At 37.2% G+C, this 11608-nt stretch overlaps 1 protein-coding gene across 1 annotated transcript in view; it reads left to right on the top strand.

Moving 5' to 3' along the window:
* LOC107600729 (N-chimaerin-like) overlaps positions 1–8342 on the top strand; it is a 17992-nt gene extending 9650 nt beyond the window's left edge. The window contains exons 4-5 of the mRNA XM_016292687.1: positions 8042–8073; positions 8207–8342. Of these exons, the coding sequence (XP_016148173.1) occupies positions 8042–8073; positions 8207–8342 (168 nt within the window). The remainder of the gene's footprint in view (positions 1–8041; positions 8074–8206) is intronic.
* Positions 8343–11608: the final 3266 nt, after the last annotated feature.

Here is an 11608-nt window from a genome sequence, read left to right as displayed (position 1 = left end):
AATATAAATTAAAATAGCACAGTAATGAAGACGGCAACATATGATAGATAGGATGGAACAAGAAAGGTTATTAATCTTTCATTGCGCAAAAGTATTATAATAACGAAAGACTCAATACAGGGCAAAGCGCTTATGCGCATCCCATGCACAGAATCATGCGCTTGAAGCAACACGTCAAGAACCACAGCGCGCAGCATAGAAATGTTTAAAGCAAAAAGTGAAGAGATATTAATGCTTAGTGTATTAAAGGTTTAGTTCACCCAAAAATGAAAATTCTGTCATTAATTACTCTCCCTCATGTCTTTCCAAACCCGTAAAACCTTCGTTCATCTTCGGAACACAAATTAACACAAAAGAGAAAAAAAAACGACTTTATTCAACAATTCGTGTCCTCTGCGTCACCCTAGCGCCATTTTGGAGAGTATCCACTAAATGCAAACAGCGTATGTTGTTCTGTGTCAGACGCACCCCACGGATACATTGTTTTACGTTCAAATCAAAGCACAAACAACTTAGAAAACGTATCCGTGTTGTGCGGCTGACACAGAACAGCATACGTAAAGTATTCTCGTTGCTTCGTAAAATTATGCTTCAACCCCTGATATCACATGGATTACTTTACCGATGTCCTTGGTACGTTAGACCTTGATTGTGGTAATTACATTGCTGTCTATGGGAGGGTCAGAGAGCTCTCAGAGTTCATCAAATACCTTAATTTGTGTTCTGAAGATGAATGAAGGTCTTACGGGTTTGGAACTAAATGACGGTGAAGAATTTTCATTTTTGGGTGAACTAACCCTTTAAATCTGTGCAATAATTTGAGCCTTTTCTTTTAACGGTTTTAAATCTCAGTTACTGTGCACTCTTGAAGACCGTTTCATCATCTTGACTGTCGTAACCGAATGCGATGCTCAGTTTGAATGCTGAATGGAGGATGACAGACAGCTGCAGCGGAGAGAAGAGTTTACATGAACTTGACTTAAATATTCATCTACCTCACATTAAACTATGGAACTGCTTCAGAGCACTTGGAATTAGTGCACTGAAACTTGATGGTGCTTTAAAATGTTTTTGTGCCTTTCGTGCGGCTTAACAATAACAGAATAGTATACACACAATATGGGATTTGGATCGGTCTCGTCTGACCGATACCCGATCTGACAGAAAATGCCAGTATCGGAGCCGATACCGATACGGAGTATCAGATCGGTGCATCCCGAAGTAGCAGCACTAACTGTGCTTTCACACAGGAGTCTGCAACTGATCCATGGCTAACACAACATTTATCCATTATTTTGATTTCAAATCCAAACATTGTTACTTAAAGGGGTCATATGATGCTATTTTAAAGATCATTATTTTGTGTATTTGGTGTAACAGAATATGTTGACATGCTTTAATGTTCAAAAAACACATTATTTTTCAAATACTGTACACTATGCCCCGCCTCTCTAAAACGCTTAGTTTTCTACAAAGCCCCTCCTTCCGACAAGCGCAGTCTGCTCTGATTGGCCAGCTGACCCAGTGCATTGTGATTGGCCGAACACCACAAGCACTCGTCGGAAATGTAACGCCCCTTACCATAAACGCGAGTTTCATCTTTCAAAATAAATTTAAAGACAGAGCCCGAAAGGGTAACAGAGACAGACACGGTGATGAAGCTGGTATGTGTTTGCAGTACACAAGCCACGGTTAAGACAGCTGACTCCACTGTCTGTCTGTCTGTGTCTCTCTCTCTCTCGCTCTCGCTCTCTCTCGCACGCACACACACACACGATGCGCAAAACTCTGCATTTGAACAGTCAATAGCAAATACTTAAACTAATAACAAAACAGTAGCTGATTCAGAAGCACCAGATTGTCATAGCAATAGATTGTCATAACAAAGCAAAGAATGACCTCCTCTCCTAGGTTCACGAAACGGTCGTCCATAAAATGCTTGGTTTTGAGACTTTAGTCTTTGCAACTTCAGGGATCTTATCTATGCACAATCAGCTTGTAACACTCCAAAGAGAAAGGAAAACTTGAAATCGCATCATATGACCCCTTTAAAATGCTTTTTCAGCATTGTGTTTTTACAGTACTACAATCTTTCATAGATGTGTTTAAACGCAATAAATATAAGAAATACATTATTCAGTGCTTTTTACTTTTGCATTTACTTCTATATTTATATATTAGGTTGCTCAAGCAAGTGGCAAAACATTCATATTCCAAAGCGATTATTAGCCGATAGTGATCGGTAGCCAATCAATCGGAGCACCCCTATTCTTATTAAAGTTGCAAAAGTGATTTAGTCAGGAGCAATGAGAGATTTTCTGTCTTTTGTGGTTTGATTAACATGAATGAGAGACAAAGAATATATTAGACTGCTGTCACTTTAAGAGCTGCCTGGATGCAATATACTGTTACACTTGTGTTTTCCTTCTCAGCTGTTTGCTTTCACTTAACACCTAAATTACTGTGTTTACGAGGATACTTGCAAAGACATGCATTTTGAGACATACACGTGTGTGTATTTAACTGTTCAAGACATCGCGGCAAATATAACTCCTGTGCTCTATGAGCACTGTCTTCGCCTCACAGACAGCGCTCAGAAACACTTTCAGACAGAGCGCGCATATAGTGAAATGAGTTCTCTTTCGCTGCTGATTACGTTTCAATGGCTTAAAATCACTTGTTTTGAGTATGCAATGCTTAAAAACGCATGCAAATGATACATTTTCATGACTATGTAGCACAGCAACAAGCATGTAACCGTGATAGAGAAGATAGTCCAAAATCTCTACCGGTTAATCGCGTCTTTCTGTATGTCAAAACGGCAAAACAGGCTCAACATTAGAACTGTTCTCTATGAATACTGTATCGCTATAAATCTATTAGTGTGGCTGTGCATCATGTATTTTGATGTTGTGGTTGATGATAAAGAACATGTTCCTGCCAGTAAGCCGTACGCTGGAGTGACTCAAGAGACACAGACGTCTGTGGAGGGAGTTTTAATAAGATGTTGATCTGCTGACGGTGGGATGGGGTCTCCTGCTGTTAGCACAATTCAGCAGGTATTTTACCCCCAGACGTGGGCCCCATCCCCCCTCGCCCTGCCCCAGCCGACTGGACGGCGTATTAATTAACGGTGGATTAACATTAAACAGATGCACACTGCTCTTCATGTTTATCTCAAGGGCTTCTTAAGGATTCGTTCTGGAGCGTTTCTTGCTCTGGGCTGCTGGCCACTTATCTGCTCCTGTAAAGCGCATCACCCCTGTGCAGGGTGGAGGGTTATTGTGGCAAGAGGTTTAACCCTGTCTAATCCCCTTCAAAAGGCCCCACAATTTTTTTTTTAGCATTCAGAGCATGCAAATCAGTGCCCAGAGTTCTCAAACACACACACACACACAATCTGCAGCCGAGTCCAGCACCGCACACAACTCACTGGACACTTCACTCAAGCATCTGGGTTTACTTTTTATCAAGAGTCTTGATGACAAATAGTGCTTTTGCTTCAGGACCCAGATTTTAGGAACCAGATAACAGTGTTATTAACATTTACCAACAATTTTAAAACAATATTTGCTTTTACTCTGGAACAGTTTTAAAGTGTACACTGTATAAAAATGCCCTTTTAAATCTACGGTAAAAGAAAAAAGGATGAGGAGAAACAAAACATGCATATAAACTACAATTCCAGGGACTTCTAGAAATGTTCTTTTATTATTTTTTCACTGTAAATTATACTTGTGCAAAAAGAAAAAAATAATCAGTATTGTATAGTAGAGTTTTAAATAATATAATATTAATGTAACACACACACACACCTGAAATGCTAGAAGTTAGATTTGATATGAGGGGTTTTCCTCTGATTTTTCAAGAATGTGTATTCATGTGTGAAGGAAACCCCAACCTTCATTTCCTGTGTGTGAGAGTCTTATGTAATTCTCTCTTCAAGGAGATTCATCTCTGTGAGAGGAGGACCACGATGTGTGTAAACCTAGATATTCAGGATAAATTAAGAATCACTTTTTTTTTTGTCCAATAGAAATCACGATTGTCCCATGATTCTGAACATAACAAAATAATGTGTGACAATATATTAATTGCTGCAGTGTATTTAAGTGTTTAATTTGGATGAATTATTAAACATTTTAATATATAATATATGTATTTAAAATATAATATATTTAATACACCAATTTTTAGTAAATCATCATCATCTAGTAAAATTATGAAAAATTGGTTTGAATGAATGATTCAATGACTCATAAATAACTCACTTGTTTCATTACGGGATGAATCAGCATTTTTGAACGAATCTCGAATTAATGATTCAATGACAAATACATTTTTGAACTGTCACTTGTCGCCACCTAGACGCAAAACGATGCAATCACCGCAAACGCTATTTGAAGCGCCAGTTACTATCAAAAGGGGATTCACTCTATTTTGATCGCTACCATCATGGCCGGATTTACCATTGGGCTTGAGTGGGCTGCAGCCCATGGGCCTCGCCTTGTAGGGGCCCTGCCTTTGCCCGTTTATGTTTGTTTGATTTGTTCGTTATATGCCAGTCAGAATTCAGAAATTATTAGCCACGTTTCCACTGCGCACGCAAGGTCTAAAAGGGCCAGCCAGGACGGCAGCTTACAACTACGACCGTCAAGGCCACAATCAAACAGCATAAACTGCCATTTATGATTATTTCACATAGAAGAAGGACACACGTTTTGAATCGCGTCTGAACCGATTGGTTTATCACATGGCTAAACCGCTCCATTAAGCCTTTAGCCCCAAAGAGCGCAGAACCGCTGCATCTCCGAACATCAGTGTTTTGTTCCTCAGCGTTACACGGGCGAGCAAATGTTTGCAAAGTTAAATGAATCAACTTTTTAAACGAATCGGTTGATTCAACTCACTCATTAAGACAGTCACTTGCTGCCACCTACTGGCGGTTGTAGTTTCATATTTTAAAAAGTAGCTCATTTCATTTTTGCAATCATTTAATATTTCTACATTAAAATATTATATTTAAAATGTATGCACAATCCATCTGTTGATAGTGATTTCGTTTGATTGTTAATAGCCAGCATGTCTTTTTATTCAATTGAATTTATTGATTAAATAAGAGCCTGACATAAGAGGACACAGATATGACTAACTTTTATAATACTAATAAGCCAACATCTCTGACTTTTTTTTTTCCTCAAAGTTATTTCAGGGTTTTAATCTCTCAACTGAGAGAACACATCTTGTTTATTATATTATACTGAATATTTAATATTACATTTAAATTGACTATAGCCTATGTTGCATATTAATTGTACTATTTATGAACCTTGAACCATATGTTTGTGTATTTTGTGTTACTCCATAATGATGTTAAATTAAGGGCATGTGTAGTGTAGTTGAAAAGGCTGTTTGTGAAGCTGTTTCTTACCTAAACATGTTAACCGTCTGCACTCTGTGTCAGCGGCAGCGCGAATGCAGATTTTAATGTTTCGGTATGATTTTTTCAAAGGTTTAATTGACACGGGCGAATCATTGTCATTTAGAAATTAGATCGTGTGGGTAATTGTGCAGCTCTAGAACACAAATTAAGATATTTTTGATGAAATCCGAGAGCTTTCTGACCCTCCATAGACAGCAAGGTAACTACCCCGATCAAGGCTCAGAAAGGTAGCAAGGACATCGGTAAAACAGTCCATGTGACATCAGTGGTTCAACTGTAATGTTATGAAGCTACAAGAATTATTTTTATGTGCAAAGAAAACAAAAATAATGACTTTATTCAACAATTTCCTCTCTTCCGAGATTTTGACACGCGTTCACGAGAGTAACACGATGCATGATGTAGAATCCAGATGCACTGTGGCTTGTTTATGAGCAGAGGAAAGAATGGGTATGCTTTGTAAGTCAAAATCTGACACGGAAAAGAAGAAATTGTTGAATAAAGCTGTCGCAACGATTTCATTCTCTTGTAGGCTGCTTCTAAAAACTGATCACTGGTGTTTACCTGCTTTAGTCTTAATGAATTCATGCCATGCAGTTAATTGTGTTTTTATTTTATTTTATTTTTTTATATTTTTTGGTGACCTACAATAATTTGGGGATCAGTACGTTTTTTTTGTTGTTTTTTTTATTCAGAAAGTATGCATTACATTTATTAAAACTGAAAGTAAAGACAAGAAATTTATATTTCAAATATATGCTGTTCTTTTGAACATTCTGTTCATCAAAGAATCCTGAAAAAAGAGAAAAAAATCCTGTATCAGTTTCCACAAAAATATGAAGCAGCACTGTGAAATATGAAACAACTGTTTTCTACAATATGCAAATCAGCATATTATGATGATTTCTGAATGATACACTGAAGACTGGAGTAATGATGCTGAAAATTCAGCTTTGATTACATGAATAGGATAAATTTGAAAATATATTACAATAGAAAAAAGTTGTTTTAAATTGTTATAATATTTCACAATATTAGTGTGTTTACTGTATTCTGATCAAATAAATGCAGCCTTGGTGAGCAGAGAAGGCTTCTTTCAAAACACTGTTATTTATAATGTCAATATTTTGTCTATGTGCAGTCCTTTTGGTGCTGTATTTTTTGCTGTGTGTATTTAAAAGCTTATAATGAAAAATAAAATGCCACAAAAAAAAAAATTTTCATAGAAAAAATTCATTATCTGATGTAATGCTAATATACCAAATTACTAAAATCAGTTTTTACCTGTATAGCGTACTGAAACCCATAAAGAGTTAAATGGTTAAGAGGCACAAGCTGGAGGTCGATACTAATATATAAACAGCACACAGTGTCATTCACACAAATACTAAACACCATCATGGTAACACACATCACACTAAAATAATGCAATACAGAATTCAGGGAATGTCAGTTTGCTTTTTTCTCACAGAAAATTGTGATATGTCTTGTTCCTTTTCACGTCCAAAAACCGTGCATTTAACAGTATTTTACTGTAAAATTACATGAAATGTCCCGTTTTTACGATCACAAGTAAAGCAGTGTGTCCTGATCGATTTCACAGTAATTAACCAAAAAAAAAAAAAAAAGCAAATACGGTGTTTGAAAAAGGGTAGGACCGAACAAGAAAGGCTTTTAATAAACTAATATATAGCACAGTAACGGAGGCAGCAACATATGATAGATATAGGACTCATATCTCGATTGGATCGGTTCTGAAAAAAATGGTATTGCTGCATCCCTAGATTAAACATAAATTAATCTTACATTATAATTGTTTTAATACTACATTACTCTTAATAAAATCCAGATTAGCAGCATTTATTACAAGGCTCTCTGGAATACTTATTATTGGGTGGCATTTTTATTGTTTGATTTAATAATTATTGTATTATTTAAAAGTTATTCCATGAACTGCACACACATTTTGAACATCTTCATTATTAACCCACAGGCCATCTGAGCAGAATGCATAGTCTATTGCTATTATCATACATGCTGTCCCATTAAACACAAATAAAGGTCTATATATAATTCATAGAATAAGTTTAAGTTTTGACTGGAGTTTCATTATTTGATTTGCCCGTGCTTTATTCAGTTATTCAATTAAACTGTCAAAATGCATAAATTTACATAGAATATTGGATTAGCCTTTTCCATTCATGGCACCTTTTCCATAGACATAAATTATTAAAAATGATATCAGATGTATTTGACATATTCTGCCAAAGCAGCTGGGATGAGTAGACCCCCCCCCCGTCCGTCATGAAACACTCTATTACTTTGTGCTGAAAGAATTCTCCAGTTAACATTCATTTTTGTGTTTATTAATGTGTGATGGTGACTGCCTGACTGTTTATCCTTGACTTATTATACTATTACTTTACTTCAGTTTAGTCTCTGAATAAAATCTCTCATCATGCTGTGGGCTATGATGTTCTCCAGTAATCCTATATGTGTGTGTTCCTGAACAATAATGAAATATTTTATTGCAGAGGTTTTTAATCAGTAATGCTCTCTCTCTCTCTCTCTCTCTCTCTCTTTCTCTTGTGTTTGCAGGTGGAGAACCGGCCGAAGTACTATGGACGAGAGTGAGTTTCTTTACACTCATTACAGACCCAGTTCAGATTCTGCGGGTGTGGTGTGGACTGACATGAATCCCCAGTGTTTCAGGATCTAATGCAGTCTTATTAATATTCTCTCTCCGATTGGTTTCCTGTGAAGGTATCATGGGATGATCTCCAGAGAGGAAGCCGACCAACTGCTCAGTGTGGCTGAGGGAAGTTATCTGATCCGAGAGAGCCAGAGACAGCCGGGCACATACACGCTAGCGCTACGGTACATGAACCTTCACCTTTGACCTGTCCAGACTCCTCCTCTTCTTCAGGATGTTCTGACTCGGTGTGCTTTATATTTTGTAACTGCTTCAACTTACAGAAAGATAATAGCAGCATGCTAAAACATTTAAGCAAGCATGGTAACATTAACAGCATGTTATCAATGTGTTAAAGGAGACATATTATGCCCCTTTTTACAACATGTAATATAAGTCTCAGGTGTCCCCAGAATGTGTCTGTGAAGTTTCAGCTCAAAATACTCCACAGATCATTAATTATTACATTTTGAAGATGCCTATTTTGAGTGGAAGCAGAAATAAGCTGTTTTTTGGTCCTGTTTCTTTAAATGCAAATAAGCTGCTGCTCACCGCCCCCTTTTCTTGTCTCCTCTGAGGCTGGGACTCTAAATAGTGTTCTGTGCTCGTCTGTGCAGCCAAACACAGAAGAGTTAGCATGTTTTGCTCAGACTTTCACCATGGCATTAGAGCTGGTACACCGTTGTCACTTGCGAAAACATAATAATGGCACCGTGGGTGTAAACTTACAGATAAAGGGGCAGTAATATCATAGTGAGATCCCTTTGCCACGTCACCAAGGGAGCGAAATCAGACACGCTCGTTTTCTCAGACGCTTGCAGAAAAAGGCTTCCCAAAACAAAGTTACTGGGTTCATCTTTTTCACGTTTCCTTGTTTGGTAGATGCACCGGGGACCCGATTATAGCACTTAAAACCTGGAAAAGTCAGATTTTCATGATATGTCACCTTTAAAACGGGGTTGCAGTTTGTTAAATCATGCTAGGAACATGATGAAGACATGCTAGCAACACAAGATGTAACAAAATAATATTAACCCTGCTGAAAAAGACAGGCTAAGCTGGTTTAAGCTTGAAGAAGTGGTCAAACCCCCTTTAAAACCAGCCTGGAAACCATGGCCAGGCTGTTAGACCAGCTAATACATTCATTCTTTTTGAAATTTTAGCAGGGAACATTTTACAAAATGCTAGAAATATGCCAACAGCATGTCAAATCATGTCAGCAACGTGTTAAAACATGCTGTCAATGTGTTAATTGCTAGAAATATGCTAGCAACAGGTTAACTCATGTTAGCATTGTGTTACCATGCTAGTACATGTTAACATTGTGCTAAAACATGCAAGCAGCATGCTACATGTTAGAAACATGTTAGCAATGTGTTATAAAATTCTAGAACCATGCTTGCAACATGCTAAATTGTACTGGCAATATGTTAAAACTTGCTAGCAACATTTTTACTTATGCTAGCAATGTGTTAATATATATAATAAGTATATATATTTATTTTAGTCATTTATCAGATGCTTTCATCCAAAGCGACTTACAAACGAGGACAACAGAAGTGATCAATTGTAGTATTAAAACAACTAAAAACAGATCCAAATCTAAAAGCTAGAACTTTATAAATACTACTTATACATGTTTTAAAAATAAAGAAATTAAATAAAAATTACAAATGCAAACAACAACATGTCAACACTTAACATTTAAATGAAAAACAAAAAATAAAGCTAAAAACTATTCAAAATATTAAAGAACAAAAGGTATAAGAGTATAATAATGATTCTAACATAACTCTAAGCCAAACACCAAAAAAACAACTATATATATGTGTATGTACAGCCACACACACACACATATACAGTGGGTACGGAAAGTATTCAGACCCCCTTAAATTTTTCACTCTTTGTTATATTGCAGCCATTTGCTAAAATCATTTAAGTTAATTTTTTTTCCTCATTAATGTACACACAGCACCCCATATTGACAGAAAAACACAGAATTGTTGACATTTTTGCAGATTTATTAAAAAAGAAAAACTGAAATATCACATGGTCCTAAGTATTCAGACCCTTTGCTGTGACACTCATATATTTAACTCGCAAAGAACACACTTCAAGGGCTCTGCCCTTCGTAGGGCATAGGGATGCTCACTTCTGTTTGGAAGTCGCCACATGTCTCTTGTATCACCGCAGAGGCACGGACGTGCTCTCTCGTTTCATTCAAATGCAGCTTGCCGTCTTGCATCTCAGTTTTTGATCGTATTGAAAATGAAGGAAATGCATCATATTTGCTTTATCATTTGAGGAATTTAGTATTAATACTACTATAATTTTGCTGTAGTGATATTGACCTGACGATTGTTTTGTACACTGTTCATAATGGATTTATAAACCGGTAAAATTTCAAAACATTAATCTCAATTAAATATTTCATATCCCTGTATTTATATATTATTTTAGGTAAACAAAAACAAAAAAATCTGTGATTTTTCAAACTATTTCAAACTATTATATTCAAACTATGAATATACAATACATTATCCCTTAAATGTCAATCCTATAGTTTGAACGTTCTTTCGTCTTGGCTCAAAGCCACTTGCTGAGAACTTTTCTTCGCGGAAGCTTTGCGTTAAACAAGTGAGATACCGAAATATTTAATCTCTAATCAATATTTTTTTTGTCCAATTATTTGCCCAGTTAGTTTTGGTATTGAGGTAAAAGTTACCTTGCATTCGCTATATAACAGTGGGTGGTGGTCACGAAGATGAAGGAGCAAATTTGATGCGTTTCCCCCTTTTGCAGCGACTTTCTTCTTGCAAGATCGGCAGACAGGGTGACCGTCCTCGATTAAATTGCCTTCAGGACTCCAAAGTACGACCAGACCACCGATTTGGTCCTCTTAGATGGCTGAAAAATCTCCCGAGCACTGTCACTGCCTTCCAAACAACAACAACAACAACACTGCATGCTACTTCTGCGTCAGACTGATGCTGGCTGGACAGGATTTACTGCGAGTTTTCAAAATCGCGATAATCAAACACGGTTTTGATGATAATTCAATTTTAAACGGTAATACTAACCGTCAGGGCATTTAATCGTTCCATCCCTACCAGGTACCAGGTACTGTACCCAGTGGAAACCCCCCAAAAGTGAACCGTAGCGAGCCATACCGTGCCGTACCGTGCAGTGGAAAAGCGCCATTAGTTTCCCATCCGTCTGTGACCTAGCTTCACCCTTTCTGCAGTCTCTCAGCCGTATCTTGACCTCGTCTCGACCCCTGTGTGTTTGGCTGATGTGTGATCAGTCCTGACCTGTATTAGCACAGTGGATGTTTCTGAAGGGCATATGGGTTTGAGAAATGTGCTGTGTGTGGCTCACAAATCCATCCAGCTTTATTTTGCGTTTGGAATGAAGTCTGTCCTTGAAGAGACTAATGTCTCCTAATCGGATTATCATGATGTGTGTTTACTTTG

Source organism: Sinocyclocheilus grahami, unplaced genomic scaffold (genome assembly GCF_001515645.1).
Source record: "Sinocyclocheilus grahami isolate Dianchi unplaced genomic scaffold, SAMN03320097.WGS_v1.1 scaffold290.1, whole genome shotgun sequence".
Taxonomy (NCBI): Eukaryota; Metazoa; Chordata; class Actinopteri; order Cypriniformes; family Cyprinidae; genus Sinocyclocheilus; species Sinocyclocheilus grahami.
This window is presented reverse-complemented; position numbering and strand designations above follow the sequence as displayed.